Below are 27,893 nucleotides of genomic sequence, written 5' to 3'. Positions count from 1 at the left end.
AGGATATGATACTGCTGAGACCCTGAGGTACTGGGGATATGTAGGCCACCTGAGGGGCCTTCAGGGCTACACCTGCAATGCTTGGGGGGACCATATGGTGCCAGTAATCAAATCTAACCATTGTACTATCTCCTGGCTCCTGAATTTTACTTTTAACCAGGATCAGCTCCAACAGCCAGATAAAGAAGAACAGTACAAAGGGAAATTCCTAGAGAGGTAGGGAAAATTTTTTTCTACCAAGAACTATTTGGATATTTATATCACCATTCATCAACCATTCACTACGAGCAGACAGGCTACAAAGGGCAGCCAATGAGAAGCATACATATCTGCCTCATTATGTCCCAGGGCCCAACCACATGATTTCTCAGGCCTTATATGTTCCCTGTCCCTGTAAAAACAGTTTATCTCAAACTAGCTCACAAACCATTACTTATCAGCAAGTCTGTCCAGTCTTGATGACAGAAGCAAAACAACAGTCTTCAATAGTTCTTAAAAAAGAGAAACCAAGTCCATTGACTGTATTCTTAGAGAACTCTTAAGGCCTCAGATTAGGTTGCATGTGCAGCAAGAGAATGTATTAGCAGGAGCTAGATAGTCAATATTCTTATCAGTTGTAATATGTTCTCATTGTTGCTGCCACTTCTTTTACTATAATTTGCCTTGTCAAATCTTCAAACATTATTTCTATGATGACAAATGACCTGGCACCCGAGCTGTGCAGGAGGAAGAGAGCGGCTTGGAACGCCTTCAAGAACGTCGAAGAAATAGCTAAGAGGACGAAGAACCTCCGGCTCCGGGCACATCTCTTTGATTCCACTGTTCTTCCTGCATTAACATATGCCTCAGAGACCTGGGCCCTACGCAAACAAGATGAGAACGCTATTCAGGTCTCCCAAAGAAGAATAGAAAGAGCTATGCTTGGAATATCACGTTTCACTCAAATGAGAGAAAGAATCCGGAGTTCTGACATCCATCGATGATCAAGAATCAGGGACGCTGTCTCATTTGCCAAGGTGTCGAAAATCAGATGGGCTGGTCACGTAATGAGATTTAAAGACGACCGCTGGACTAGAGCTGTTACTGACTGGATTCCACGGGATGTCAAAAGACCGCGTGGCCGCCCACCTACCAGATGGTCAGACTTCTTCGTCAAGATCATGAACGATTGGTTTGAGGCCCTTCATGTTCCCGGAGAGAACAGATGCCATTGGGCTACACTAGCACGCGGCAGGGACAAATGGAGACGTTACTGGCGCCCGCTCGAGCAAATCCACGACTAACGGGAAGTTAAGTGATTAAGTGATTAAGTGACCAGATAGGGAAGAAAAGAGAAGTTTAGGATGGGATAATTTTTTGCTTTATTATATAATTCAAAATCTAATATGAAAACTTTACTCCTATAGATTCATATAGCTATCTAGTGACATTCAGATCTCAAAAGTTTGTTCTTGTTTTTTGGGCCACACCCAAAGTTTATTAACCCTCACTGCTATGGGTCATTTAAAAAAAAGGCAATCTATGTAATACAGTCTACTATACATACAATATATGTAATGTATCTGCACTATATATGTAATACTGTATCTGTAATATAGCCTGAGGAAAACAGTTTTGGAGAACACTTAAATGAGGGGAGTCTGAAAGAACACAATGAACTATAGGAATGTCACAAATTAGAAGGCTTCCAAGTTCTGTCTTTCCCTATTTTCCCCAACTTATCTGAGATTGTAATTCTAAAACTTTTTTTGGTGAAAAACTAATTTTTTTTCTAAATCAAATGGATGGGACTGTTATGTCAAAATCACCAGTGAACAGGAGTTTGGTTATCAGAAACATTCTGACTTTCAGTTAGCAGCAAGAGGTGAGCTATGTAAAATTTCTGAGCGCACTAGTCAATTTAAGACATAACTACCAAGCAATCTCTATGAGCAAGTGCTGGTGATGGAGCTCAAGGTACTTGCCTTCTCTTTCAAAGGGAATACTGCATGACTTACTAAATGGAATATGGGAGGAAGATCCTGGTACAAGTTAAAAATGTAACACTTTGGGCTTCAGGTGATTCCACTTCTTCCTCAGTTCAGACTTGGTGCCATCAGAAGCAAAGATGTAGTTGATGGACTCATAAGACAAATCCCACAACTGGGGCTGCGTCAAATGAAATGTTTCAGCTGCCAGCTTGTATTCTTGAGAAAGATTTGTTGCAAAAACACCCTTATCATCGGTCTGTCAATATAAGCAAGAGCATTTGAAAATGACAAAGGAAATTATTAAAAATGTCTTTTTGTTTATAATTGATTTTTCAATTTGTCAAACTTCTTTAAACAGTCTAAGCAGAGGTCTAAAAATCATTTATACAGGTCTATAAACAGACTTATTTATCCTTTAAAAAAAATTGAAAAAACAAGGCTGGGAAGAGAGACTGAAGTGCATGCTTTACATAAGGGAACTCTGGGGGAGGGGGCAAGGGGGCTGGAGCGACAGCACAGTGGGTAGGGTGTCTGTCTTTCACATGGCTGACCCGGGTTTGATTCCCAGCATCCCATATAGTCCCCTGAGCACCACCAGGAGTAATTACTGGGCGCAGAGCCAGGAGTAACCCCTGTGCATTATTGGATATGACCCAAAAAGCAAAAAAAAAGGAACTCTGGGTTTAACTCCCTGCACTGCCTGGCTCCCTGAGTACTGTCAGGACCAGTCCCCAAAGACAGGCCAAGAGTAGTTCTGCCAAATGTAGCACCCGCCAAACCAAAGCACAAACGCAAAAGCTCCTCAACCATGGCTACATATTCAAATTATTTAGGGAGGTTTTAATACATATCAGGTGGCCCTGGACCTGATATGTCTGCATGGACCCCAAGCAGTACTGGGTAATACCTAGCACTGCTAAGTCTAAGCAGCAGTGTGCTGCTGGACCCAAGCACTGAAGTGCCTGGCTTGGTCAGCTCCCGGGCCTCTTGAGCACTGTTTGGGAGGTTCAAAAGAAGAATAAACATACCATGCCAAGGATTCACTTGAGGTAAAATAAAAGTCCAGTATTAAAGGATGAGTGCTAGGCAGATTTTTGTTTTGTTTGTTTGAAATTTCAGTAAGTACATTTAAACAGTGTTTCCCCCAGTGAGCAATAATGCTTCTTTGGGAGATGCTGGAATAATCCAGTGAGTGGTAATGGTAGATTTCAGAGAGGTACTGAATAACTTGTTTTTCTGGAAAGGGATGGTAGGCCAAATGAAACTTTTTCTCATAGAGCTGAGTCTTTCGTTCTGGTCCTTTGCATCCTCTTTTGCCCCAAATCCCTTTTTACACCTCTGCTTGGGAATGACACCTCTATTTGGGAATGACACTAAGGCATGCAAGGCAGTCAGTTCCCTAGTGAACCTCTGATTTAATGTAACTTGGGGACTGAAAAGAGCAAATATTTCACACTTACACAGATCACAGAAGGATGGCCAATGCTGTACCAGAATCCAAAATGATGCTGGTCATAAGATGGAACTGTCTGACTTTTAATGTTTGAGGTCAAACAGAGTTCTAGATTGAAAGAGGAAAAAGTACTCAGTGGATTCACATAGTGTTTACCAGGCAGATATATAAAAATTCATCTGAAAGAAATTTTCCCAAACTATACTAATTTCCTGTAGTTCATTATTTTACAAAATTGACCTTTTTTTGTTGTGTGACTTGCAATTAGTGAAACTGTGCAGAAAATGTACGTGAATTTCTAGCAGCAACTGACCCAGACAGAGAAGAATTAACATCTCCTTCGTAGCCGTGTGCTTCTTTCTTAGCAAAATGGAAAGGAAAGGAGAGTGTAATAAGCTAGTCACTGTAAAGAAGCAGAGAACTGTGTCAGAAGAACAAAAGAAATTTTTGAAGGGGTGTTTCTTGGTCTTACATTGGAGGCTAAAATAAAAACAGGAAAACAGCAGGACTACCTGAGAGTTACGGTATTAGAAGCAATCATAAGCAAAAATGGGCTATTTACATGGCTTAGAGAAAACATTAAAACTCTTTCAGTCATCATCTATTACTGATAAGCCCATCTTAAGAAGGATGGCAGCATTAACAAATTTCTGTTCATTTCTGATGGAGAGTGCCTTACCATCACTCTCAAGCTGAGTAAAGTGTGACTGATGGTATTGGCTGACTTGGGTGAGGCTGCCTCAACACAAGGTCACTCAGTCCAAAGAGATGAAAACCCCGCCTGCCCCTTCCCTCTGCTGGGCCACTATGCACTGTAGCACTGTCCTCCCACAGTTCATCCATTTGCTGAAGTGGGCACCATTGTGAGACTTGTTACTGTTTTTGGCATACCGAATACTCCACAGGGAGTTTGCAGAAACTGCCGTGCAAGCGGGATACTCTTGGTAGCTTGCCGGGCTCTCCGAGAGGGACGCAGGAATCGAACTTGGATTGGCCACATGCAAGGCAAATACCCTACCTGTTGTTCTATACCAAGTAAAATTCCTATGCACGTGGTTTCCATTTTCTCTATTTGTATGGATATTTAAAAATGTTCTTATTGGGGGCCAGAGCAATAGCATAGCGCGTAGGGCATTTACCTTGCACGCAGCTGACCTGGGTTCGATCCCCGGCATCCCATATGGTCCCCGAGCACCACCAGGAGTAATTCCTGAGTGCAGAGCCAGGAGTAACCCCTGAGCATCGCCAGGTGTGACACAAGTAGCAAAAAAAAAAAAAAAAACCTCTTTAGTAATGGTGGTGGGAAATGTACACTGGTGAAGGGAAAGGTGTTAGAACATTGTATGACTGAAACCGAATCATAAACAGCTTTGTAACTATGTATACCTCACTGTGATTTAATAAAAAAAATATATATGTATATGTATATAAACTAAGAATCTCCCCTATCCCCCCAAAAAATGTCCTTAGTTAAAGAAATAAACATCATTCATTAGGAATTGCTAAAAACTCCATAGTTTTTAGCAATATAAGAAATTTAGCAATTTTTATAATGAGTTATAAAAAACACATACCTGCATGAGTATTTTGACAAATTGGTAAATTAAATCTTTTTTGGGGGGAGGGGTTGGGGTTGGGGGTGGGGGGTGCACTCTGAGCAATGTTCGGGGTTACTTCTGGCTCTGCACTCTGAAATTACGCCTGGTTGTGCATTGGGATGCTGAGTATTGAATCTGGATCAGCCACATGCAAAACAAGCGCCTTACCTGGTGTACTATTGCTCCAGCCCCTCTAATTTGTTAATTCCACCCATTTGGTAGACTGAGTTTTAGCCAGGCACTTCTCTCCCTCTCCAGAAACGCTTTCCCTGTCTGTCTAGTCGAAAGTGATCAAAACACAATTATATCTGTCCTTTATATTTTCTTCAAAGTCCCTAATGCTTCTCATCTTACATAATTGTTTATGATCTTCCTTATCTGTATTAAAATACAAGTCCCTTGAAAGAGAAACTCAGTCTGTTTTGTTTTCTGTTGTATTCCCAGCAATTCAATCACTTTAACAGTAACTAAACAGAGTAGGAAATTCATAAATATTTGTTAAATAAAAACAGCTCCAGTATATACCTGGAGAAAATGGAATAATGGTAAAATGACAGATAAAAAGCTACAGGTATTTCTTTCGTTGTTTTGGGACCACACCTGGCAATGCTCAGAGATTACTCCTGTCTCTGAACTCAGGAATTATTCCTGGTAGTGTTCAGGAGACCATGTGGGATGTCAGGAACTGGGGCCAGGGTTGGACATGTGCAAGACAAGTGCCTTCCCTGCTCTATTATCTCTGGCCCTGATATTTTTCTATAATTCTTTTGTGTGTGAGTTTGTGTGTGGAGGGGGTGTTACACCCAGTGGTGGTCAGGGGTCTCTCCTGTCTCTGTACTCAGGAACCACTCCCGGCAAGCTCTGGCAATCATATGGGATGTGGGGGATCAAACTCGGGTAGGTTACGTGCAAAACAAGCACTCTACTTACTGTACAATCACTGTGGCCCTATAATTCTTAACTGTTACATGAAGATCATACATTTTGTAATGCTGATCTCGTTTAAGTCATTCAAAATACAAGATTACCCTATTCCTTTAATTCCAGGAACTAGGTGAGCAAGAGAGATAAAGACATTAGTGTCACCATCAAATGGAAACTAAAGCTTTGTAACTTAAGTGAGGCTCAGAAAGTACATACAATACGCATTATTTTAATTTCTAAATGGCATCTATCTCTTTAGTATGCTTTATCTGTGGGTTATAAACTGTGGGTAGAGTGGCTGGAGGAGAAAGGGAGAGAGGATTGTCTGGAGGATCTGAAGCCCTGAACCTTACCCAGTGGTATCCGGTGGTGCCTCACAAAGTCTACTAGATGTAGAGAACCTTCATCTGATGAATTGAGGAATGTCCCATGACCAATTCTGTCAGGAAGAAGATCCAGGAGTACTTGTGTTTCTTTTGCTTGATTTGGAATCTCAAAAAGGAAAAATAAGATGATTACTCACTTCTTTCAGTGGTTCTTAAATGTGCTTTTTTCTATAGCAAGGTATTTTGTTCCCTAAAGAAATAATAAAAACCAAAGATCTTATAACTTTTCACAGAAATGCTCCTTTAAACCTCATAAAAATCTTACAAAGTATTAAGGTGAAGAGATTAAAGTCCAGAATAAAAGCAATAAGGAGCCCAAAGAACAGTTTAGAATCATCAGAATTATCCCCTGCATGCAGAGGTCAAGAGTTTAATCCCTGGTGCTGCCACATGTGTCAAATGTGATCCTATCAGCTCCACTGACTGGGATCCCCTGAGTCACAAGTCATTTCTGGCTGCAACACAGGTGTTGGTAAGCACAACACCAAAGAAGTATGACTACAGTGTATGACCCCTGGCAAGAGCATGTGTGAGCACTAGAGTAACCCCAGTGAACACTACAAGTAAGCATATACAGGAGCACCACAACTAAGACTGTGACCCCAGTGAGCATGTGTGCAAACACCACAACTAAAGGACTGTAGCCCTCAAGTGAGCACTGTGGCACAGTATGCCAGCACTGCAATCTGATGTAAGATCCTTGGTGAGCACAGCCTGGTGTGTGCACAACCCCAGTCACAGCAACAAAAGTAATAAAGGAAAGGTGTATGTGTGTGAGGAGATGGCGGGGGGGGGTGTTAAAAATTAATAAAAGTACCACATTTCTTTATATATGTGTGGTTGTATATATGTATTCATACATATATATGTATTCATAATCTAAGAAATAATTCATGAATTTTTAAACATAAAACTATTAATATTAACTATAGGAAGCAGAACTAAATGGGACAGGGATGTTCCATTTAAAAACTTTGTCCTGTACAAGAACTGAGTGTTGAAAGCAGGTAAAGGAACATAATGATAACCTTTCAGCATCTGATTCACAAATGCCTAAAATGAGAGAGATAAAGAGGGAAAAGAGAGGAGCCATAGAGGCATGCTGGGGTGGGGGGTGGCTTGAAGAGGTGGTAGGGAAACTGGGGACACTGGTACTAGAAAATTACACTGGTGGAGGGATGGGTGCTGGAACATTGTGTGACTGAAATGCAATCATGAACAGTTTTGTAATGCTTTATCTCTCACAGTGATTCAGTTAAAAATAAATTTAAAAAAATAAAAACTTTTTCCTGTATACTTCTCTACACTTGGTTTTTCTTCATATATATAGAGAGAAAGAACTTCTGTAGCTAAATGTTTTTTCAAAAATTGTCCAAGATTGGCTTTTAATTACCAAAATGAGATTATCAAACAGTGGGAGAAACGGGGGAGTGGGGAGGGAGAGGTGGAGTAGAGGTGAAGAAAGGATAGTACTGGAAGGTTTCAAGCACTTTGGTGGTAAAGGTATAGTAACTTTGCACATCAAAACCATAAATGTTAACATTATTGTAGTTATATTACCTAAACTTCGATAAAGGGTTTTCAAAACAGTTTATAGAACTTGGGGTAAAGAGATAGTACAGTGGGCAGGGTGCTTGCCTTGCATGCAGCCAACCCGCGTTTGATCCCACAGTCTCCTGAGCACTACCAGGGGTAATCCCTGAGTGTCCTTTCTTGCCAGTACATGTGATATCAGGTCCCTTCTACTAAGAAAAGTCCTTCCTGTGAGAGGAAATGGTATTTTTCTTATTGCAGTTCAACAATGACAAGATGATGGAAATTTATGCAGTTTCTCTAGCAAGAGGTTGTTTAGCTGTTTAAATTTTAAATTATGGGTCTCCCCAGTGGTGAAAGGGGCCACCTGGACTATATTAGCAGTGATCAGGAGGTGACATAGTGCCAGAGACTGAGACCAGCACTCTGTGCATATTAGGCATCCAGTTCTTAAGAGTTTTTTCCCCAGTCCCTTTGTTTAGCTGACATATCTATAAGTCAGCAGTCACTCCCAGGAACCACAAAATATAAAAGCAGGCATAAAAGGCTAACGCAAGCCAAGCCTTTATAACTATATATTTTAAAAGATTCTACTTTTCCCTTCTAGAAAATTTTTTTTCTAGATCAGGTTTATTTTTAGCCATTTACAAAAGATCCTATTATTTCCATTGTAATTTACCCTCCCCAGCCATATTTTACAATTTTTTTTTTTACCTCTGATAGATGCAACGCCAACTTTAAACCCGCTTTTTTAGCTTCCAGAAGAGGTTCTAAGAAGTCTTTTGCTTGTCCTGCCTTGAAAATAAAAGCTAAGTTGAGAATTTTAATTTTTTTGCTGTTTGAGCCACACCCAGCTGTGCTCATTTATTCCTGGCTTAGAGCTTACGGACCACTCCTAATGGTGCTCAGGAGATCATATACAGTGCCAGAGATTAAACCCAAGTGGGAAGCATGCAAGACAAGTACCTTCCTTACCCACTGTACTATCTGATCCAAGGCCAGCTAATCTTTCTTAATTTATGAGATAAGTTATAAGTTATGAGATAACCTGTGAGCTACTATGATACAACATTTGTGTTTTGGAGTTTTTGGAGGGGGTTTTGTGGGGGGGGTGTCATATCTGGCAATGCTCAGGGTTTACTCCTGGCTCTGTGCTCAAAAATCACTCCTGGCAGAACTCAGGTAACCATACTGGATGTCCAGGATTGAACATGGGTCAGCCACATGTAAGGCAAGTGCCCTACTCACTATACTATCACTCAGGGTCCCTTATGAGATAACTCAATCCTAGCCATAAATAAGCATTAATTAAGTATTAGAGTTCCATTGTCTGGAAGGAAAGAATTTTCCTCCTATGAATGTAGAATGATATTACTTGTGAATGATACTCTTTGGAGGGATGAAGAAAATAACAGTCATGCAAATCTTTATTTCTTTTTCAGGGAACTTAATTTTTTTTGTGAAAAACCCTGTCTAAGAGTTGATGCTACATCCTCATTATTAAAAGTAGAACAGAAATTCATCCACAGAGAGGCTCTGCAGGATCTCTCCGGAATGCAGAAGCCCCAAGCTAATCCCCATTCCATAAACAGATTCTACCTTTTAGAAATAAAATTTACTTAGGAAAAATAACTTACAGTAGGTGCACCACTGAGGTCAACACCAAGAACTGTGTCTTCTGCAGAAAGAAAGAACTCCTGTGCAAGTTTAACAGTCTCCTTGGCTACTGTAGAGCCACCTTTTCTATCAATTGCTATCAAATACCTTTCATGTAAAAAAAAAAGAGTGAAAATTAATATGGAACAACAACAAAAAAGAAAATTAATATGGAACAAAAGAAGTAAGTTTTGAGTGAGACCATGGGAACGGAAGGCTACATAAGATGTATCTTCTCAGAAATGTACAACCGTGAAATGCCAAGAGGAAATTACACCAAAGTTACAAGCATCAAATATCAAGTCATTGATCAAATGTCTAAATGTCCCATGTTTTTTTTTTGTTCGTGCATGATTTTTGGCTTGCCTGATTCAGGGTCTATATAAAACTCACACATGGTTTTAAGCAATGTGTTTCTGTTGGTCTATAGCTACTTTCTTCACTCCTCATTCCACACACCCTGTCTATTGGAATTTATTTATTGAAAATCTGGGTCATTTGTCTGTCCTATCAAATTCCCATGGTCAAAATTTTTATGACTGAATTCTACTGCTAGCATGTTCTTTGTCTCTTGTATTTTCAATTATGTGGTAGTTCTATCTAGTTTGGGATTTAACAGAGCATATTCTTTGTTTTGGAGGGCTTCCCCATAGTACTCAGGGAGCATGAGGCCTCTCCCAGCTATACTCAGTTCCAGACCACACAGCTCAATGTACAGTTCAGTGATATGGTGCTGCTTGGGTCCAATGCTGCTGAGGGCAACCCCAGCACTGCTTGGGGGTCAGGTGCGTGAGAGTGCCCCTAACATCACTCCCTTGCCCCCACCCTGCAAAAAAAAAAGATGGTTTCTGACATTTTTATAAAGAATGGCACATGAAAAATAAGTTGGATAACTGGATGACTTGGGGTGATACTTTAGATAAAGTGGTCAAGGCCCTTCTGAGGAGTGATAGCTGAACTGAGATCTGAATAATGAGAGGCAGTTAGCCACACAAGCCTTGGTGGAAGTGTGCTCTGGGCCAGTGCAACAAGAAACATACAAAGCAGAGGTGGGACAGCCTTGAACTTTCTGAGAAACAGCAGGTGGATGTGTAATAAATGAAGAGGAATGGTCCAGAGGAAAACTCTGGATTTTAGCTTAAGGGTATTGAGAAACCATACTTCAATGGAACAATAGTAGTCAAAATTTTATTACCATATGAATAGTTTTTAGGATTGCATTCTCAACTTTAAATAGGTTTGCTGTTTTTCTACTGTAAGATGAAAATAAGTTACTGGTTGATAAATAAAATTACATTACACTATGCTGGAGAGCTAGCTCAATTGGCTGGAGCACATGCTTTGCATATAGGCAACCTGGGTTTGATCCCTAGCAGTACATGATTCCCAGGGCACCAGCAGGAGTGACCCCTAAGCACTGAGTCCCTGAGTACTGCTGGATATATGTGTGTGTGTGTGTGTGTGTGTGTGTGTGTGTGTATGTGCGCACACAGTAAAATTTATATTCTAGGTGGGTTTGGGTTTGTTTGGTTTTGTTTTTGTTTTTGGGTCACAACCAGTGATGCTCAGGGTTTGCCCCAGCTCTGCACTCAAGAATCACTCCTGCTGGTATTCAGGGTACACAGAGATGCCGAAGATTAAACCTAGGTCAACTGTATACAAGGTAAGCGCCTTACCTGCTGCACTATCTCTCTGGGCCACATTCTAGTTGATTAAATGATGGCATCTAAAGTCCAAGTCATCTTACCTAACATCAATGTCCAAGTTTTCGTCTTTGCATTGTTTTATACCCTCAAGTACAGATTCCACGTAAGTCTTTTCAGTCATTCCTAGAAAGCACATGCAGAAAACAAAGACAGAAAGATCATCAATTGTTTCCTCCAACACTGGTATCCCTATATGAAAAAAAAAGCATTTCTATTTCATGTTGTAACAAGAGTATTGTGAAAAAAGAAATTAAATGGATACATTTTAGTGAAATGGCCCTTCTGGATTTTAGTAAAAGTTAGTTGCATTTTAACAAAATTTCAAAGTAAGTAAGTAGAAAAATGAAATGAAAGACATATGAGGTACTTAAAAATTATTTTTATATTCAATAGACAAAAAATTGCACATTGCTATACAATTTTATTTTTTTGCTGATTTTTTTTTGTTTTTTTTGTTTTTTTGTATTTTTTGGTCACAACCAGCGTTGCACAGGGGTTACTCCTAGCTCTGCATTCAGGAATCGCTCCTGGCAGTGCTCAGGGAACCATATGGGATTCTGGGAATTGAACCTGGGTCGGACGTGTGCAAGGCAAACGCCCTACCCACTGTGCTATCACTCCAGCCCAGTGTACAATTTTAGATGCTTGTTGAACAAAATAAGAAAAAGTCCTTTTGTAAGACCTGTCCTTTAAAAAAATATTTTTTTAGCAAAATATTTTTCTGCTGGCTTAGAAAAAATATTTTCCTGGGTCCCCTGCTCCTTATTTCCACTTTGCCTCATTGTTTCCTACCCAGGGCAATAAAAATGTTCTTTCAACTTTGGATGTGCAAGTCCTCCTCTTCTAAAAAGCTGTGAAACAGAACTCTCTAGAACCAGCTTCTCTAAAATACCATTATATCTTTTTTTTTTTTTGGCTTTTTGGGTCACACACAGTGATGCACAGGGGTTATTCCTGTTTCATGCACTCAGCAATTACTCCTGCTGATGCTCAGGGGACCATATGGGATGCTGGGAATTGAACCCAGGTCAGACACACGCAAGGCAAACGCCCTGCCCACTGTGCTATCACTCCAGTCCCAACACACACACACATACACACTTTTTTTTTTTTAAACTTATTTCTACTTTATGGTGAATTCTTGTTCTTTCAGTTTCATCTTTTTTTTTCCCCTTTATTTTTTTTTAAAGTTGTAGATTTACAATTTTTTGTGCTTTGGTTTCAATTATACAGTGATCAGATACCCATCCCTCCACCAGTGCCCATTTTCCACCACCATGGATAATATCCCTCCCACCCCCATCCCCCCATCCCCCCTGTCTCTGTGGCAGGGCAATCCCCTGTGTTCTCTCTCTCCTTTTGGGTGTTGTGGTCTGCAAAAGAGGCATTGAGTGGCAAACATGTTCAGTCCATAGTCTACTTTCGACATGCATCTCCCCTCCTGGGAGGATCCTCCAAACATCCTTTATTTGGTGCTCCCTTCTCTATCTGAATTGCCCTTTCCTCTAGGATACCCGGATGGCCTCTAAGTTATGGAGTAATCCTCCTGGTGCTGATCTCAGCTATTCTTGGGTATTAATCTCATACTTTGTTACTTTATATTCCCCAGATGAATGCAATCTTTCTATGTCTATCCCTCTCTTTCTGACTCATTTCGCTTAGCATGATACTTTCCATATTGTACCACTTGTATGTAAATTTCATGACTTCATCTTTTCTAAGAGCTACATAGTACTCCATTGACACACACACACTTTTTAAAATTATGTTTAAAATTGAAATTTTTTATTATGTTTAAAACTTGAAATACTGTGATTTACAAATTTACTCATAATACAGTTGTTTCACGTATTCAATGTTCCAACACCAATCCCACCACCACCAGTGTGACCTTCCCTCCAGCAATGTCCCCAGTTTCCCACCCACCCCACAAGCTTGTTTGTTGTAGCATGTATCTCACAATGGTGTTACTAAAGTCATTGTCTGAGAATTTACCGAGCTGTTTGATGTTTGATGCTAGTTGAGCCTTCCGTATTGTTTTTGCTCACTGAGCTTAGTGGGTCTCTACATGACTTTCCCATCTAACTTGCTGTGCTCCTATGAGGCTGTCAATATTTTGAAATTAGGAGGTGTTGCACGACCATGTATGTGGTTGCACATTACAGTAGCTGTGGGATGGGGACAATTCAGCAGCTTGGCATCTTTTTAGAGATTAGATATGGATCTGTGAAGCTCGGCCATTTTTTATGCCAGAGGACGTAGAGACACACACTTTTTTAAATAGATAAGATGCTATTAGGTATATGTGTATGCTGTTAAATGCATAACTATGACTCTGAGCATATGTCCCATTAATAAAGTTTCTCTGAAAATATTTTTAATAGTTGCCTAATATTCCATTAACCATTATTTAACCATTCCCTTGTTTCCTACATAGGTTATCATTACTCCCCTTATAAATATAGGAGCTACATCCGTGTGTGTGTGTGTGTGTGTGTGTGTGTGTGTGTGTGTGTGTGTGTGTGTGAAGTTGGGGTAATAACCTTGTGATGCTCAGAAATGTGGGCCTATGGTTCTAGAGATCCAACTCAGCACCTTGAAATTGCAAGACTTATTATCACCCTTTGAATCTCCTTTTGAAGAGCACACTAAGTCTAATAATGGACAGGTTTTTTTCCTCTGCTTTCCTTTCATACTCCTAACCAGCATTACTTGAAATTGTCTTCAGTTTCAAAATGGGAGGTACAAATCTTCTGCTTTTGGGTTTGTAATATGGCACAAAAGATTGGAATACATGCTGTGTATGCAGGAGCCTGGGGTTTAATCCTCTGCATGCCCCACCACCACCCACAACCCCTGAGTACCCAGCCAGATGTGACCCAAAAAAATAAAACAGAAAAGAATATTCTACTAGTCCCACTTTTCTATATGTAGCTTCAAAATTTTTATCCCTGAACAATTACTGGGAAACAATGTAAGGAAGACAAGCTAAACACGGTATGACTTTTTCTGATCATACACAAGGTGCTAAGAGGGACCAAATGATACTCTATGGTATCTCCTGATTCAGCTCTTCTGGGAAAGAGGGTCCCAAACTTTATCCAGATTTGCTCCTCTTCAGAGAGGTTTTATCATATCATAGCTTGTTGCTGATTTAAGAAATTTAGAATCTCTGAGGAGTGAATTGCCTAACTTTTAGTGATTGTCATAAAATAAAATTCTTTATTTAATGACCCATGTTACAAGAGCTCTGATGCTCTTCAAGTTAGACTTTTAAAGACAATGCACCTGTAAGTAGTCAAATTTCCTTTTCTTGGAGTAAGAACAAGAACTAAGGAATTGGGGAGGGGGTTTGGGGGGGTTGTGAAACACCTTTTGGTGCTCAAGGCTTATTCCTGGTTCTATGCCAGGAATCACTCCTTGAAGGCTTGGGAACCATAGGGAGTGTCAGAGGTTGAACCTGGGCCAACTGCCTATAAGGCAAGCACTCTATCTACTTCAGCCCAAGAACAATGGAATTTTTTGCAGGATTTTTAATTCCCCCTAAACAGATAATACCTGATCTGACTTTTTTTGGGGGGGAACCACACCCAGCTGTGCTCAGGGCTCACTCCTGGAGGAACAATATGTGGTACCAAGGATCAAACCTGGGTCAGCTGCATGCAAGGCAAGCACCGTACCCACTGCATTATCTCTTCGGCTCCTTGACCTGTTTTTTTAACTTACAAATAACCCTCTCACTAATAATTCACATCATTAATTCACAACAGAAGATTTGGAGGTGGCTCTAACTTTATAATGATGTAAAAGAAAAAAAAACTTCATCTTTTCCATTTGAAATACATAAATGACAAAAGTACATGAGGAAAGTACAGTACATTTTCTGAGAAGCTAATTAAAGTCTACCTGTAGAATTTTCTCTTCTGGGTGTGCTCCTGAGTTCCAGGTACTTGACACCATCATCTGAAAATTCTTTAATGACATCTTTTGTGACCTGATGATAAAAACAGTGTATACTAATACTAACACTGATATTAGTATAATGGTACAATGAATATGCCAAGTGCTAAAGTTTTATTTTATGCATTAAATTTATTTTCAGGGAAAACTGAAAGTCTTTCATATGGTTAAGATAACCCATTCTCACACCCTTGAGGACCAAGAGAGAATGACGGCATATCCAGTAGTTCCCAACACCCCCTGAATGCCACTTATATTCAAATCTGTAAATCAGCCACTCCTTTTGTTACTTTCCCTCATTTTTATCCATCTTAACCATTTCTCTATTGCCTGGTGATCATAACGGCAGACTGAAAATACAAAGAAATGAAGCAAAACTAAAACCCCGTCAAAACCATTGTGTAGTATTAGAAAAGTAAATCTGGATATAAACAACTAAAATAACAAAGCATTACTGAGGTACCATTCAAAGTTATGGCTTAAATTACTTCAGAATAAATAGCATTTCCCAAAAGTACTTAGAAAATTCCTTTTGAGAACCATATGTGCACAAGAGCTGGCCTTATACAAGGCAAGAACTATAAAGCCTGTACTAGTTCTGTGGTCCTTCCTTGTTTTGTCAGTTCTAAGGGGCTACATAATATCAGGTATCAAACTTAGAGTTTCATACTTGCTAGACATATTCTTTACTCCTCAAGCTATCCTCCCATTACCAAAGATGACATTCTTATTTACATTTAAATTATTATTGTAGTTTAGGTATATGATTGCCACAGTGTTAATGCATATGGTTTTGATATAGTTACTGTACCTTCACCGCCACCACCCACATGCCCAAGACTCTCCCCCACTGTCCTTACATTTCTTCTAGTCCTCTTCCACCTTCTCCTCCTTCCCCCACTGTTTGGTAATCTGAGTTTGTAATTCAAGCCAAGGGATTGTCATCATTCAACACTGTCTAGTCCCTTGTCTTATCACAGAGAAGTGAGATCACACAGTATTTGGCTTCTCATTCAGATTTATTTCACTTAACACAACTACCTTCAAGATCCATCCAGCTTGCAAAAAGTGCAAGATTTCATCTTTTCTTATAGCTGCACAGTATTCCATTGTGTGTATAACCTACAACTTGTTGGTTTTTTGGGGGGGGACCACACCTGACAGTGCTCGGGGCATACTGCTGGCTCTGTACTCAGGGATTACTCCTGGTGGTGCCATGGGGACTATATGTAGTGCCTGGAATTGAACTTCAGTCAGCAGCATGCAAGGCAAATGTCTTACCTGCTATACTATCATAACTCTTCCCACACTACCCCAATCCAACTTCTTAATACTTCATCAGCAAAGAAAATACTTTAAAATGTCATCCTGTCATTCTAAGTACTTAGAATTTTCTAAGTACTTTTGGGAAATGTCATAGTGACACGCAAGGTCCAGGGCTTGGCCAACAGTGCCAAATAAATAATAAAAATAAAATGCCATTATGATCAATGATACAGAAGGTAGCCTGACATATTAGCCTCTATAGGGAACATCATTTAGAGAATACAATTGTATCCTCTAGCGCTTAATCACCAGAAGAAAAGCACAATCTCCTTGACCATTCAATCTTTAAATATTTCTTGAGATTTTTACATTTTTTACATTCTTTGCCATAGGGCTGGAGCGATAGCACAGCGGTAGGGCGTTTGCCTTGCACGCAGCCAACATGGCCGACCCGAGTTCGATTCCTCCGCCCCTCTCGGAGAGTCCGACAAGCTACCGAGAGTATCTCGCCCGCACGGCAGAGCCTGGCAAGCTCCCCGTGACATATTCGATATGCCAAACACAGTAACAACAAAGTCTCCAATGGAGACGTTACTGGCCCGCTCGAGCAAATCGATGATCAACGGGAGGACCTTTACTTTACTTTACTTTACATTCTTTTGGGGGGGCTACACCAAATGATACTTGGGTGGCTACTCCCACCTTTGTGTTCAAGGGTTGTTCCCTGTGGTGCTTGATGGATCATGTGTTACAAAAATCAAACCCAAGCCTCTTGCATGCAAAGCACATGCTCATCCCATTGAGCTATCTCTTTGTCCCTCTTCATACCTTTTAACTTCCACCTAAGTAGTTAACTGTTTCTCAAAGAATACTGATAATGCCTTTTAAAAGACATGTGCCTGGGAAGGGGGGCGTTCCTGGCTCATCCTTCACACCCTACCGAGATCACGAGTACCCCCCATGAGTGGCTCTCTGGCAAGGCCATGGCTCCAGGAGCACAGGGACTTAATGCAGAGCCAGGCAGCTTGCGGCAGGAAAGTGAATGGACTATGCGTTAATCCACATTAATCCATGCCACCATGCCTGCCCGGAGGGGAAAGGGTGTTGCTCCCTTCTGCCTTTTTCCCTCTGGAAAGAAAGATGGCAGCCACTTTGGAGCCTGATGGAAAACCAGGTATGAGCCGGTCGTGATGGGGCGACTGAAACCTCATGGGAAGGGGGGCGTTCCTGGCTCGTCCTTCACGCCCTACCAAGGTCACGAGTTGTCCTCTACGAGTCGCTCTCCAGCACGGCCATGGCTCCAGGGCACAGAAACCAATCTCATAGTTATCTGACTCTCAGCAGAAATACTTTCAGGCTTAATAAGCAAAATACCAGAAATCCAAAATCACGCGCAACATCATTTGATTCTTGTAACCAGCTGTAAAAAACAAATTATTTCACAATGCCTTTTCAGCATGTCTGATTTGGGGGTGTAAACTCTAGATATAAAGGTGCATCTTTTGTCAAAACAATGAATCTAATCAAAGTAGATAGAGTGTTAACTAGAATTCATCTGCTTCACAGGCATTAGGAGGGTTGGGGGGGGGGGTTATTGGGGTTCTTGGTGGTGAAAAATAAGTATTGGTCAAGGGAAATGTGTTTGATAATTGCATGACCAAGACTTAAACCTGAAAGCTTTGTAACTTTTCCCACAGTGATTCAATAAATAAATTAATTAATTAAAAAAAATAAAAATAAAAGACATGTGCCTCTGTGGTTAAACACTTCTTTCTTTCTTTCCTTTTTTTTTTTTTTTTTTTTGCTTTGGGGTCACACTCAATGGTACTCAGGCTTACTCCTAGCTCTGCATCCAGGGAGCACTCCTATTGGGGCTGGAGGACTATATGAGGAGGCTGGGATTGAACCCAAATCAGTCATAAGAGGCTGGGATTGAACCCAAGTCAGTCACAAGTGCTTTCTGCACTACAGCTCCAACCCTGATTGAAATTTTATATAACAAGTTTCATGTGGAAGGCTAGACCAGATTTTCTTCACCTTATCATCTTCTAATAGCAGATAAGCTTAGTTTCTTCAAACCTTTTTTTTAAACTTTTTTAAATTGAATCACTGTCAGATATACCCTTACAAAGCTTTTCATGGCTGGATTTCAGTCATACAGTACATCAACACCCATCCTCCACCAGTGTACATTTCCTAGCACCAGTGTCCCCAGATTCCCTCCCATCACCCCCCCACTCCCCTCTATGGCAGGCACGTTTCTTGGTTCTTCATATCTTTTTACAATGAGTGTAGCCTTTTGATAACAGCTGTTTGGTAAATGTCTTACTTTGCTTTTGTAGAGAATTGCTATAAAAAAGGAAACACCGAGGCTAAAGAGACAATACAAAGGTTAAGGTACTTACCTGGTATGAGCCTGTGGCTGCAACCCTAATTCAAATTCTGGTACCACATATACTCCCTTGACTACTGCCAGGTATGACCCCTGAGCACAAAGTCAGATGTAGTGCCCTGTCTCTTCCCCTCCTCTGCAAAAGAAAACATTTTTCACCAGAATCTTTTTGATGGGGAGAGTATTGAGCCACAGTTAGTGGTTCTCAGGGACTACTCCAGACTCAGCTTGGTGCAGTGCCGGGGGGGGGGGGGGGGGGGGGGGAGGTGGAGAGGGGAGCATATCTGGGTTTCTTCATTCACAGCATGTGCGCCAGCTCATTGAGCTATCTTATGGGCCCTAACCAGGTTTTTTTAGTTCTGTTTTTTGTTTTTAGACCACACCTGGCAATATTTAGGGGTTACTCCTAGGTCTACACTCAAGAATTACTCCTGGCAGTGCTCAGGGGACCATATAGGATGCCAGAGATTGACCCCGGATTGGCTATATGCTAGGCAAGCACCCTACCTGCTCCAGCCCCCCTCATCATATTTTTAATGAAAGCAATAGGTCATGCAGAAGCACAACAACACAAATGGCATAAATTAATAATTTTTTTTTCTTTTTGGGTCACACCCGGCAATGCACAGGGGTTACTCCTGGCTCTGCACTCAGGAATTACCCCTGGCAGTGCTCAGGGGACCATATGGGATGCTGGGAATCGAACCCGGGTCAGCCGTGTGCAAGGCAAACACCCTACCTGCTGTGCTATCACTCCAGCCCTAAATTAATAATTTTTAAACCAGTCTAAAAATTGAATCATTTCTCACCAATAGAATATCTTCAGGGCTAGTAGTAATCTGATGAATAACTTGAAACATCTGGAAACATCTGCAACAAAAATTAAATGTTAACATAGACTAGTCATCAAAAATTCAAGAAATTCAAGAAAATTCAAGAAAATACACTCAATTAAATAGATTCTAGAGTAGAACTATAGCACTGTCCTCCCATTGTCCATCAATTTGCTTGAGAGGGCACCAGTAACATCTCCATTGTGAGACTTGTTGTTACTGTTTTTGGCATATTGAATACATCATGGGTAGCTTGCCAGGCTCTGCTGTGTGGACAGGATACTCTTGGTAGCTTGCCAGGCTACCCGAGAGGGACAGAGAATTGAACCCAGATCAGCTGTGCGCAAGGCAAACACCCTACCCACTGTACTATCACTCCAGCCCAGATTCTAGAGTAACAGTAATTATATATTTACAAAAAATAAGATACACTTAACTAAGAGAAAACACTGCAGATGATCTCTTCAAATTTCATAGCTCTTAAAAAAAATCAAATGACTACAAAAGAAACTACTATGATGATAATATTAGAAAGATTAGATTTGTGAGTGAAGGGGTTGAGCCACAACTGATGATTCTCAGGGGATATTTCTGGCTCTGTGCTCAGGAGTAAGTCCTGGAGATGTTTGGGGGCTGTTATGTGATGCCCAGGATTGAATCAGACTCAGAGGCAAGTGTCATACCTCCTGTATCTTAGAATTTTTTTTTTTTTTGCTTTTTGGGTCACTCCCAGCGATGCACAGGGGTTACTCCTGGCGGTGCTTAGGGGACCATATGGGATGCTGGGAATTGAACCTGGGTCGACTGTGTTCAAGGCAAATGTCCTACCTGCTGTACTATCATTCCAGCCCCTAGTCCTAGATATTTTTAAGTGGAGAATAATTGTTTCCCCCACTCCACCTATCTTCTGGTAGCAGCAGTCAGTAGGGAAAAATGAGCATATATATATATATATTTTTTTTTAATTTTCATCTACATGAGCTTCTTGATTTATTGCCCACACTTAAAGAAAGCTGTCCCACTGTATCAGTCGGCTGCCAATTTGGAAAGTCCTACAATCAAGGCAAAAGCAGGAAAAACTAAGTGGGGGAGATTCTGTCCTGTAGTAGAGAGAACTAAAATTGTATGTCATTACATGCTCTGTCACTCATCAGTTATAACTAGTATTAAGGTCCTATGTGAAGTTTAATCTCACTCCTGATACCTAAGTTTTTAAATCTGTAAAATGGAAAGATAGTGCCTTCTTTATCTCCTGCCTTTGTTTCCACATCACTGAGATTGCTGAAGCCTACTTTATTTCTTTTCTTTGTTTTTTTTTAAATTTTTATTAGTGAAACACCATGAGGTACAGTTGTAGACTTACAAATTTTTGTGCTTGGTTTCAGTTATACAATGATCGAGTACCCATTCCTCCACCAGTGCCCATCCTCCACCACCACTGATCCCGAGCACACTTATATTTTTGAGTAGTCTAAAAGAATATTCTTTTATAGGGCTGGAGCAAGGGTAATACACAGGTTAAAGCACATGCCCTTCATGTGGCTGACCCCACTTTGCTCCCCAGCACCACATGGTTCCCCATGCATCACTGGGTTCAATCTTGGAGACCCCTCGCATTGCTGGGTTGGTCCAAGTAATTTCACACACCATAAGGCCTGAGCTGCAAAACTTTCTCAGTCAGGCCCCTGCAGTGAATTATTGGCCTGGTTGACTGAGAATACCAGGAGAGACCCCACCCCAAGCCTAACCCCACCCACAAAGAGTATTCAATATAGTATAATTTCTAAAACAATACAAATCTCTAAAAATACTGTTAATAGCTAGAAAAACACTGTGTCAAGTTATAGTCTCCATGCCCAAAGGCTACCCCATAACTTTAACTTCCAGAATCTGAAATTTTATTATACTTGTTACAATCTCAAAATAGTCATAGGAAACTAAAATTCATAATGTCCCCCAAACTCACTCATATAAAGTTCTTTTCTTTCTCTTGTCAATCATAGTCATGTGATTCTGGATTTTAAGATCTGGCTTCTTAGCTATTAATTTCTTCATGGTATTAGAACTAATGGATCCATTCAAGTGGGCATGAAGTTCCTAAAACAAAACAATACAATCAGTAAAAACATATCAGGGATCTACTGAATTTACAGTACCATATTAACTAAGAGATATTTGTAGTTAGAAGAAAAAATTTCCTATTAGATTTAGCTATATAAGTATCATTTATTTATTTATTTTTTTCCTTTTCTTTCTTTCTTTCTTTCTTTATTTATTTATTTATTGAATCACTGTGGGAAAGGTTACAAAGCTTTCAGGTTTATGTCTCAGTCATGCAAATATCAAACACATTTCCCTTTACCAATACTTATTTTTTACCATGAAGAACCCCAATAAAACCCCACCCCCCACCCCTCCCCGTCCCTGTGAGGCAGATGAATTCTAGTTAACACTCTATCTGCTTTGATTAGATTCATTGTTTCAATAAAAGATTCACCACTATTATTTAGAGTTTACCCCCCCCCCCCAAATCAGACATGCTGAAAAAGCATTGTGAAGTGATTTGCTTTCTACAGCTGGGTTCAAGAATGTTGGTTTTGGATTTCTGCTATTTTACCTATTGACCCTGGAAGTATTTCTACTGAAAGTCAGATAGTTAAGAAATTGGTTTCTGTGTTCTGGAGTCGTGGCCGTGCTGGAGAGCCGCTCGCGGGGGGCAACCGGTGGCCTTGGTAGGGCGTGAAGGGCGGAGCGAAACGCCCCCCTTCCCATGAGGTTTTAGTCGTCCCCACACTCACGGCTCATACCTGCTGTCCACAAGGCTCCCATGTGGCCGCCATCTTTCTTTCCAGAGGGAGGAGGGCGGAAGGGAGCAACACCCTTTCCCCTCTGGGCAGAAATGATTGCCTGGATTAACGCATAGTCCTTTCACTTTTCTGCTCCAAGCTGCTGGGTTCTGCATTAGGTCATTGTGCTTCTGGGGCTGTGGCCGTGCTGGAGAGCCGCTCGTGGGGGCAACTGGTGGCCTCGGTAGGGCGTGAAGGGCGGACCGAAACGCCCCCCTTCCCATGAGGTTTTAGTCGCCCCCACACTCCCGGCTCATACCTGCTGTCCACAAGGCTCCCATGTGGCCGCCATCTTTCTTTCCAGAGAGGAGAGGGCGAATGGGGCAACACCCTTTCCCCTCCGGCAGACTTGATGGGCTGGATCAACGCATAGTCCGTTCACTTTTCTGCTCCAAGCTGCTGGGTTCTGCATTAAGTCCTTGTGCTTCTGGGGCCATGGCCGTGCTGGAGAGCCGCTTGCGGGGGGCGACTGGTGACCTCGGTAGGGCGTGAAGGACGCATTTATTTATTTTTTGAGGGCCACACCTGGCTCTGCATCTAGAAATTACTCCCGGCAATGCTCGAGGGACCACACAGGATACTGGGGATCAAATATGGGTTGGCTGCATGCAAGGCAAGCACCCTACCTCCTCAACTACCTATCCAACCCCCATAACTTTTCATGTACAAATCTTATCTATAATATTTTACTTTTGTAAAGAGAAAAAAACACAGAAGTCATTATAATGAGCAACCATTCCAGAATTATGTGATAAATTCTCACCACTTTAGGTAATTCTGTGTAAAATGTTGTGTTCGAGGGCTGTTGTTCTTCTGTTTCCATCATCATTTTGTTGAAATAAAGTCTCTCAAAACACTCTAATTTTTGGTATGGAAAATATGATGTTTTTCAATCTGAAGTTTTGTGGTCATAAATTCTTTCAGATCACTTCACCTCCACCTGTTTTGATAAGATTAGTTGTAGTTCTGAGTTCAATTTCACCTATTCAAATAAATGTGAACATTTTCAGATGTTGATATAAAAGTAAAGAAGAAACTTTTGCCAATTTATTCCTCAAAAAAGAAAATTCCTTCCAGAGTTAACTTAAGTGAGTTGACAATTTGAAAAAGAACTAGGAAAAGGGCTCAAGCTGAGAAAAGATGAATTAAAATCCAATATTTTTAAGGGTATCTTACCTTTTAGCATTTTCTATACAGATATATAGATATATATTAGACTTGTCTATAAATTTCCATAAATCAAGAATTTAATAAGACTTACTTGAGGTTTTCATTTTAAAAAGTTATATTTCTTGAATTGCTTGAAATATATAAAGGAAGAGTAAAGATATCTGGGCCTACCAGATATATGGCAAAAAATATTAGTAAGGAAAAAAAATGGACACATTTTATTTGTTCCATCTGTTCAAAACAAAATCCATGGGGGCTGGATAGTACAGCAGGTAAGGTGCTTGTTTTTGGACGACCCAAGTTCTATCCCTGGCACTTCTGAATACAGAGCCAGAAGTAAGTACTGAGTACTACCAGTTATGGTCTAAGAACAACAACGGAGAACTTTCCCCCCACCGAAATCAAAACCAAAATACAACCCAGAAAAACTTAAGCTACTCCTGAGTATTTCAAATTGCCTTATGGACCACTTGAAGTCAGTTACCCCAATCTCACGGATATAAATTTATTTTAGTAACAGTTTGTATGTTTCCTCACCAGACTGAGGCTCTTCCCTGTAAACAGAAAAGTACCTCTTTTGTAGTCAAAGTCCTTTTGGAAAAGATTAGATTTTGTTTGGCTTTTGGGCCACACCTGGCAATGCTCAAGAATTATTCCTGGTTCAGAGTAATTCAGAGATCATTCCTGGCGGTGCTCAGAGGACCATATGAGAACCCAGGGATTGAACCTGGGTCAGCCATGTGCAAGGCAAGTGTACTTACCAGCTGTACTTTCTCCTGCCTTGTACTTTTTACTTAGCTGGGGATCTTTCGAACTTTATAATGATTGAGGAAGCCATTTTATTGGACAGCTGCTCCAACGTGTTTATGTTGTCTGCCAGTTCTTTCTTTTTTGTTAAAACATTTTCATAGTATTGGGGCTGGAGTGACAGTAGAACAGATAGGGCTCCTGCCTTGCACATAGCCAACCCAAGTTTGATCCCCAGCACCACATATGGTCCCCTGAGGCCTACCAGGAGTGATTCCTGAGTGCAGAGCCTGGCGTAAGCCCTGAGCACCACTGGGCATAGCTTCAAAACAGAACAAAAACACAAAAAAAAACATTTTTACTGTGCCTACCACTTTCTTTTCTTTTTGCTTTATGGGTCACACCAGCGATGCTCAGGGATTACTCCTAGCTCTGCACTCAGGAATTACTCCTAGTGGTACTTGGGGGACCATATGGGATGCTGGGGATTGAACTCTCGTGTCGGCTGCATACAAGGCAAACGCCCTTCCTGCTGTACTATTGCTCCAGCCCTGCCTACCATTTTCAACTTCTTGGAGTCAACAGCCCTAACTCCCATGTTCATTAGATTTTGCTTGGTTTTTGTTGAAATGTGAACCATAATTCAGTGTGTAAAATGAAGGAGCCTAACTGATCAAAAATAACGATATTTGGGGATTGGGAGGATGGGAAAAAAAAAAGAAAGAAAACATGCTCCGGTTGAGCAGTCCTTTTACAGAGCACTCTGGGGAAGGCCTTAAGCAACACATCCTACAATCTGTTAGACGAGACAACTCCAAAAAAATTCTCTTCAGCCTCTCTGCAAATTGACCCCATCAAGTACTGTGGCTAAGTCCTTGCATAGCCAAACTTCAGGAAAGAGACTTAGGTGTCCAATTTATGTTTGACACTTCTGAAGAAAGTACCATATTCTGGCTGATGTGCACATCACCTGAACCTGAATTTAGTATTTCCAGGAAAACAAAGGAAGTTAGTACCTAAGAAATTGGTTTTCTCATTTGATCATTGTATGATTGAAATCCAAGCACAAAAATTTGTAAGTCTACAACTGTACCTCATGTCTCACTAATTAAAAAAAAAAAAAAGAAATTGGCTTTCTCAAAATGATCAAACAGGCCTGTAAATGGTTTTCTCATTGCTGTTTATTGCCTCGTGTTTTTCTTACTCCTTTCCACAAACATCTTCTAATCTATTACAAATGGGGAAATCTTTCTAACTGAATCCTCAACCTTCTGGAGCTAACCAAATCCCACAGTCAAAACAGTTTCAACTCAGCATTCGCACTTAACTCACAGGCTAAAATGGTTTTGAATAGCCACACAGTTCTTGATAATTTCTTTGCTAAACAAGGCAAGGAGGTATCTATGTAATAGTGATATCTGTATGAGAGCAATATTACCTGTCAAATGCCCCTGGAAAGGTATAAATTACATAAAATTAAGAAACAAGTATATTGGTTTAAGAAAATGTAACAAATAAGCCTTGGTTTATTGATTTGTTTAGCCAAGTGTTTTTTTTCCCTTCAGTTATAGTTTCTGGTTTAGCACCATCATACATTGGACTTGTAACATTTAATTATTCTCTGTATGCTTAAATCCTCTACCTCCTGTCTATAAAACTAATAAGGTGACGATAATCAGCACTTCAAGAAATTCACTTCAAGAGGTTCAACTCACTTTTCTATTGCTCACTTCTCCCTCTCCACTGACTAATTCCTGTTGGGTGACCAATATGTATGTATAGTATTAACTTCTACCTGAAAAAGCATTCTTTTAGCTACTGCCCCAATCTCTCCTTTCCTTCTGAACTGGGTTCCTTGAAAGCACTAATTTAGTTATCTCCATTTCCTTATCCCTTCCCTTATCCACTGAAACATGGATTTAGCGCTTATATCACAAGATCACAAGCATCCTGTTGTTTGTCGATTTCCTCGAGCAGGCACCAGTAACGTCTCCTTCTTCCTAGCACTGAGATTTTAAAAGAGTCATTTCAATGCTCTTTCAGGATTAGGAGAATGAAACCCATCATTGTTACTGGTATTTGGCATATTGAGTACGACACGGGAAGTTTGCCAGACTCTGCTGTGCGGGCAGGATACTTTTGGTAGCCTGCCAGGTTCTCCAAAGGAAAAAATAAGATAATAAGATGTCGTGTGGCCACAAATGCGGCCACGTACTTCCGGGAGCTGGATTTTATAGTCTCTGTGTCTTGGCCGTTGATGGGACCAACCTGGCGCTGGCAGCAGCTGGTGGGTATGACACCTACCTACCGGAAGATGGGGCGTCTGGTTGGAGAAGGCCCAGTCCCAATCCGAGTAAGCTTGGAGACCTCAGTCCCGGGACCCGCATGCCTGGGTTCCTCTGCCAGTTCTTTCATGCATGAGGCCCGTCCGGACATGTGGAGAGTGGTCCCAGCATGGCCGTGGCTGGCTTCGGAGGTCCTCAGCTGCTGGGGCTCTGCTGGGGGGGGGGGGGAGAACTCAACCCTCCCCCCTCCAAGGGGCCCCGGTGAGGATAACCAGGCGCAGGGGCAGGAGACTCTAGCGCTTATAGCACCATAAAAATTACCTTTGCTATAACAAGCTCTAAAACATCCTATTGAAGGGGCACTGCTCACCCAACAAACCTTTATCCTACCTCAAACCTTGCAGCAATTGAGATGATTCAAGTCCAAACTAGCACTAGCTGGTCTCCAAAGCTCCTACTGGTAACTACCATGCTATACCGCCTCCCCGAAACCATACTCAGTCAGTCATCTGGTTTCCATTTCAGCACGTACAGCCACCACATCCCACCATGCCTAAAGTCTCCTTAATAGCTCTGGAAGCAAGAGATTCCCACGCATCCAATTTTGAAAGGCAGTGGGCATGTTAAGCCCCCAATAAGAACCTCCGTGGGAATAATCCTCTTCAATGATCCCCTCTCAAGTGGACCCTGGGCACGAACTCTAAAGGGGGCTTAGAGGGCGAAATTAGGGCTGAGAAACAGTGGCAGCTGCTTTACCTCCAGTCCGCTTGACCCCACCTGAAATGTGGGGACTCAGTAATACCTATCTATGAGAAAATGCCTGTGTCAGGTGCAACGAGGGCTCTGTCAAGTTTCTTTCCTTTCTTCCTTTCATGGGGACTTGGTTTCTGATTGATTTTGTTTTCACATCAATTTTCCTAACGACAAATACATTAAATAAGTACCAGGAGCCAGCCACAAAGGAACAACCCCTTCGCTGCTCCATCCAGGGTCTTAATCCTTCCAGAACTCAACGCGTATCTTGCCATCCAGTACTAGTGGCCAATCCCCCTCACTCACCTCTTCAATTTATTTTGTCAACAACAGACTCCAAGGCACGTTTTCCCCTTTAGGAGGGCTGTGGAAGAGTGACCGCCTCTGCAAAAAGACGCGAAGCCGGAAAAGCAGA

General features: G+C 41.2%; 1 protein-coding gene across 4 annotated transcripts; it reads right to left on the bottom strand.

The window, feature by feature from the left end:
* Positions 1-1,344: 1,344 nt before the first annotated feature.
* Positions 1,345-27,893, bottom strand: ADAL (adenosine deaminase like). Of its 4 annotated transcripts, none has more exons than XM_056133451.1 (11): positions 27,785-27,893; positions 23,287-23,463; positions 21,644-21,774; positions 19,654-19,714; positions 15,133-15,220; positions 11,268-11,349; positions 9,502-9,628; positions 8,579-8,659; positions 6,299-6,437; positions 3,431-3,531; positions 1,345-2,226 (listed from the first exon to the last, which is right to left on the bottom strand). In XM_056133451.1, the coding sequence occupies exons 2-11, from the start codon at positions 23,350-23,352 to the stop codon at positions 2,032-2,034; spliced, it is 1,071 nt and encodes a 356-aa protein (XP_055989426.1). In that variant the 5' UTR covers positions 23,353-23,463; positions 27,785-27,893; the 3' UTR covers positions 1,345-2,031. The 4 variants fall into 4 exon arrangements, with proteins under 4 accessions (XP_055989426.1, XP_055989423.1, XP_055989427.1 ...); XM_056133448.1 differs by having other exon boundaries at positions 23,287-23,505; positions 27,785-27,873; XM_056133452.1 differs by lacking the exon at positions 21,644-21,774 and having other exon boundaries at positions 23,287-23,505; positions 27,785-27,873.

The sequence above is a fragment of the Sorex fumeus genome, unplaced genomic scaffold, assembly GCF_029834395.1.
Source record: "Sorex fumeus unplaced genomic scaffold, SorFum_2.1 ptg000098l, whole genome shotgun sequence".
In the NCBI taxonomy this organism is placed as follows: Eukaryota; Metazoa; Chordata; class Mammalia; order Eulipotyphla; family Soricidae; genus Sorex; species Sorex fumeus.
Note: the sequence above shows the minus strand (reverse complement) of the source record. Positions and strands in the feature narration are given on the sequence as shown.

Bases quoted from the DNA above. Each gene is read 5' to 3' on its own strand.
- ADAL (XM_056133451.1), bottom strand. From the start codon at position 23,352: ATGATGATGGAAACAGAAGAACAACAGCCCTCGAACACAACATTTTAC. The intron at 19,715-21,643 runs GTGAGTTTGGGG...TTTTTGTTGCAG, and splicing joins AAGAAAAGAACTTTATATGA to ATGTTTCCAGATGTTTCAAG. The intron at 11,350-15,132 runs GTAGACTTTAAT...TGTGCTTTCTAG, and splicing joins CAGAAGAGAAAATTCTACAG to GAATGACTGAAAAGACTTAC.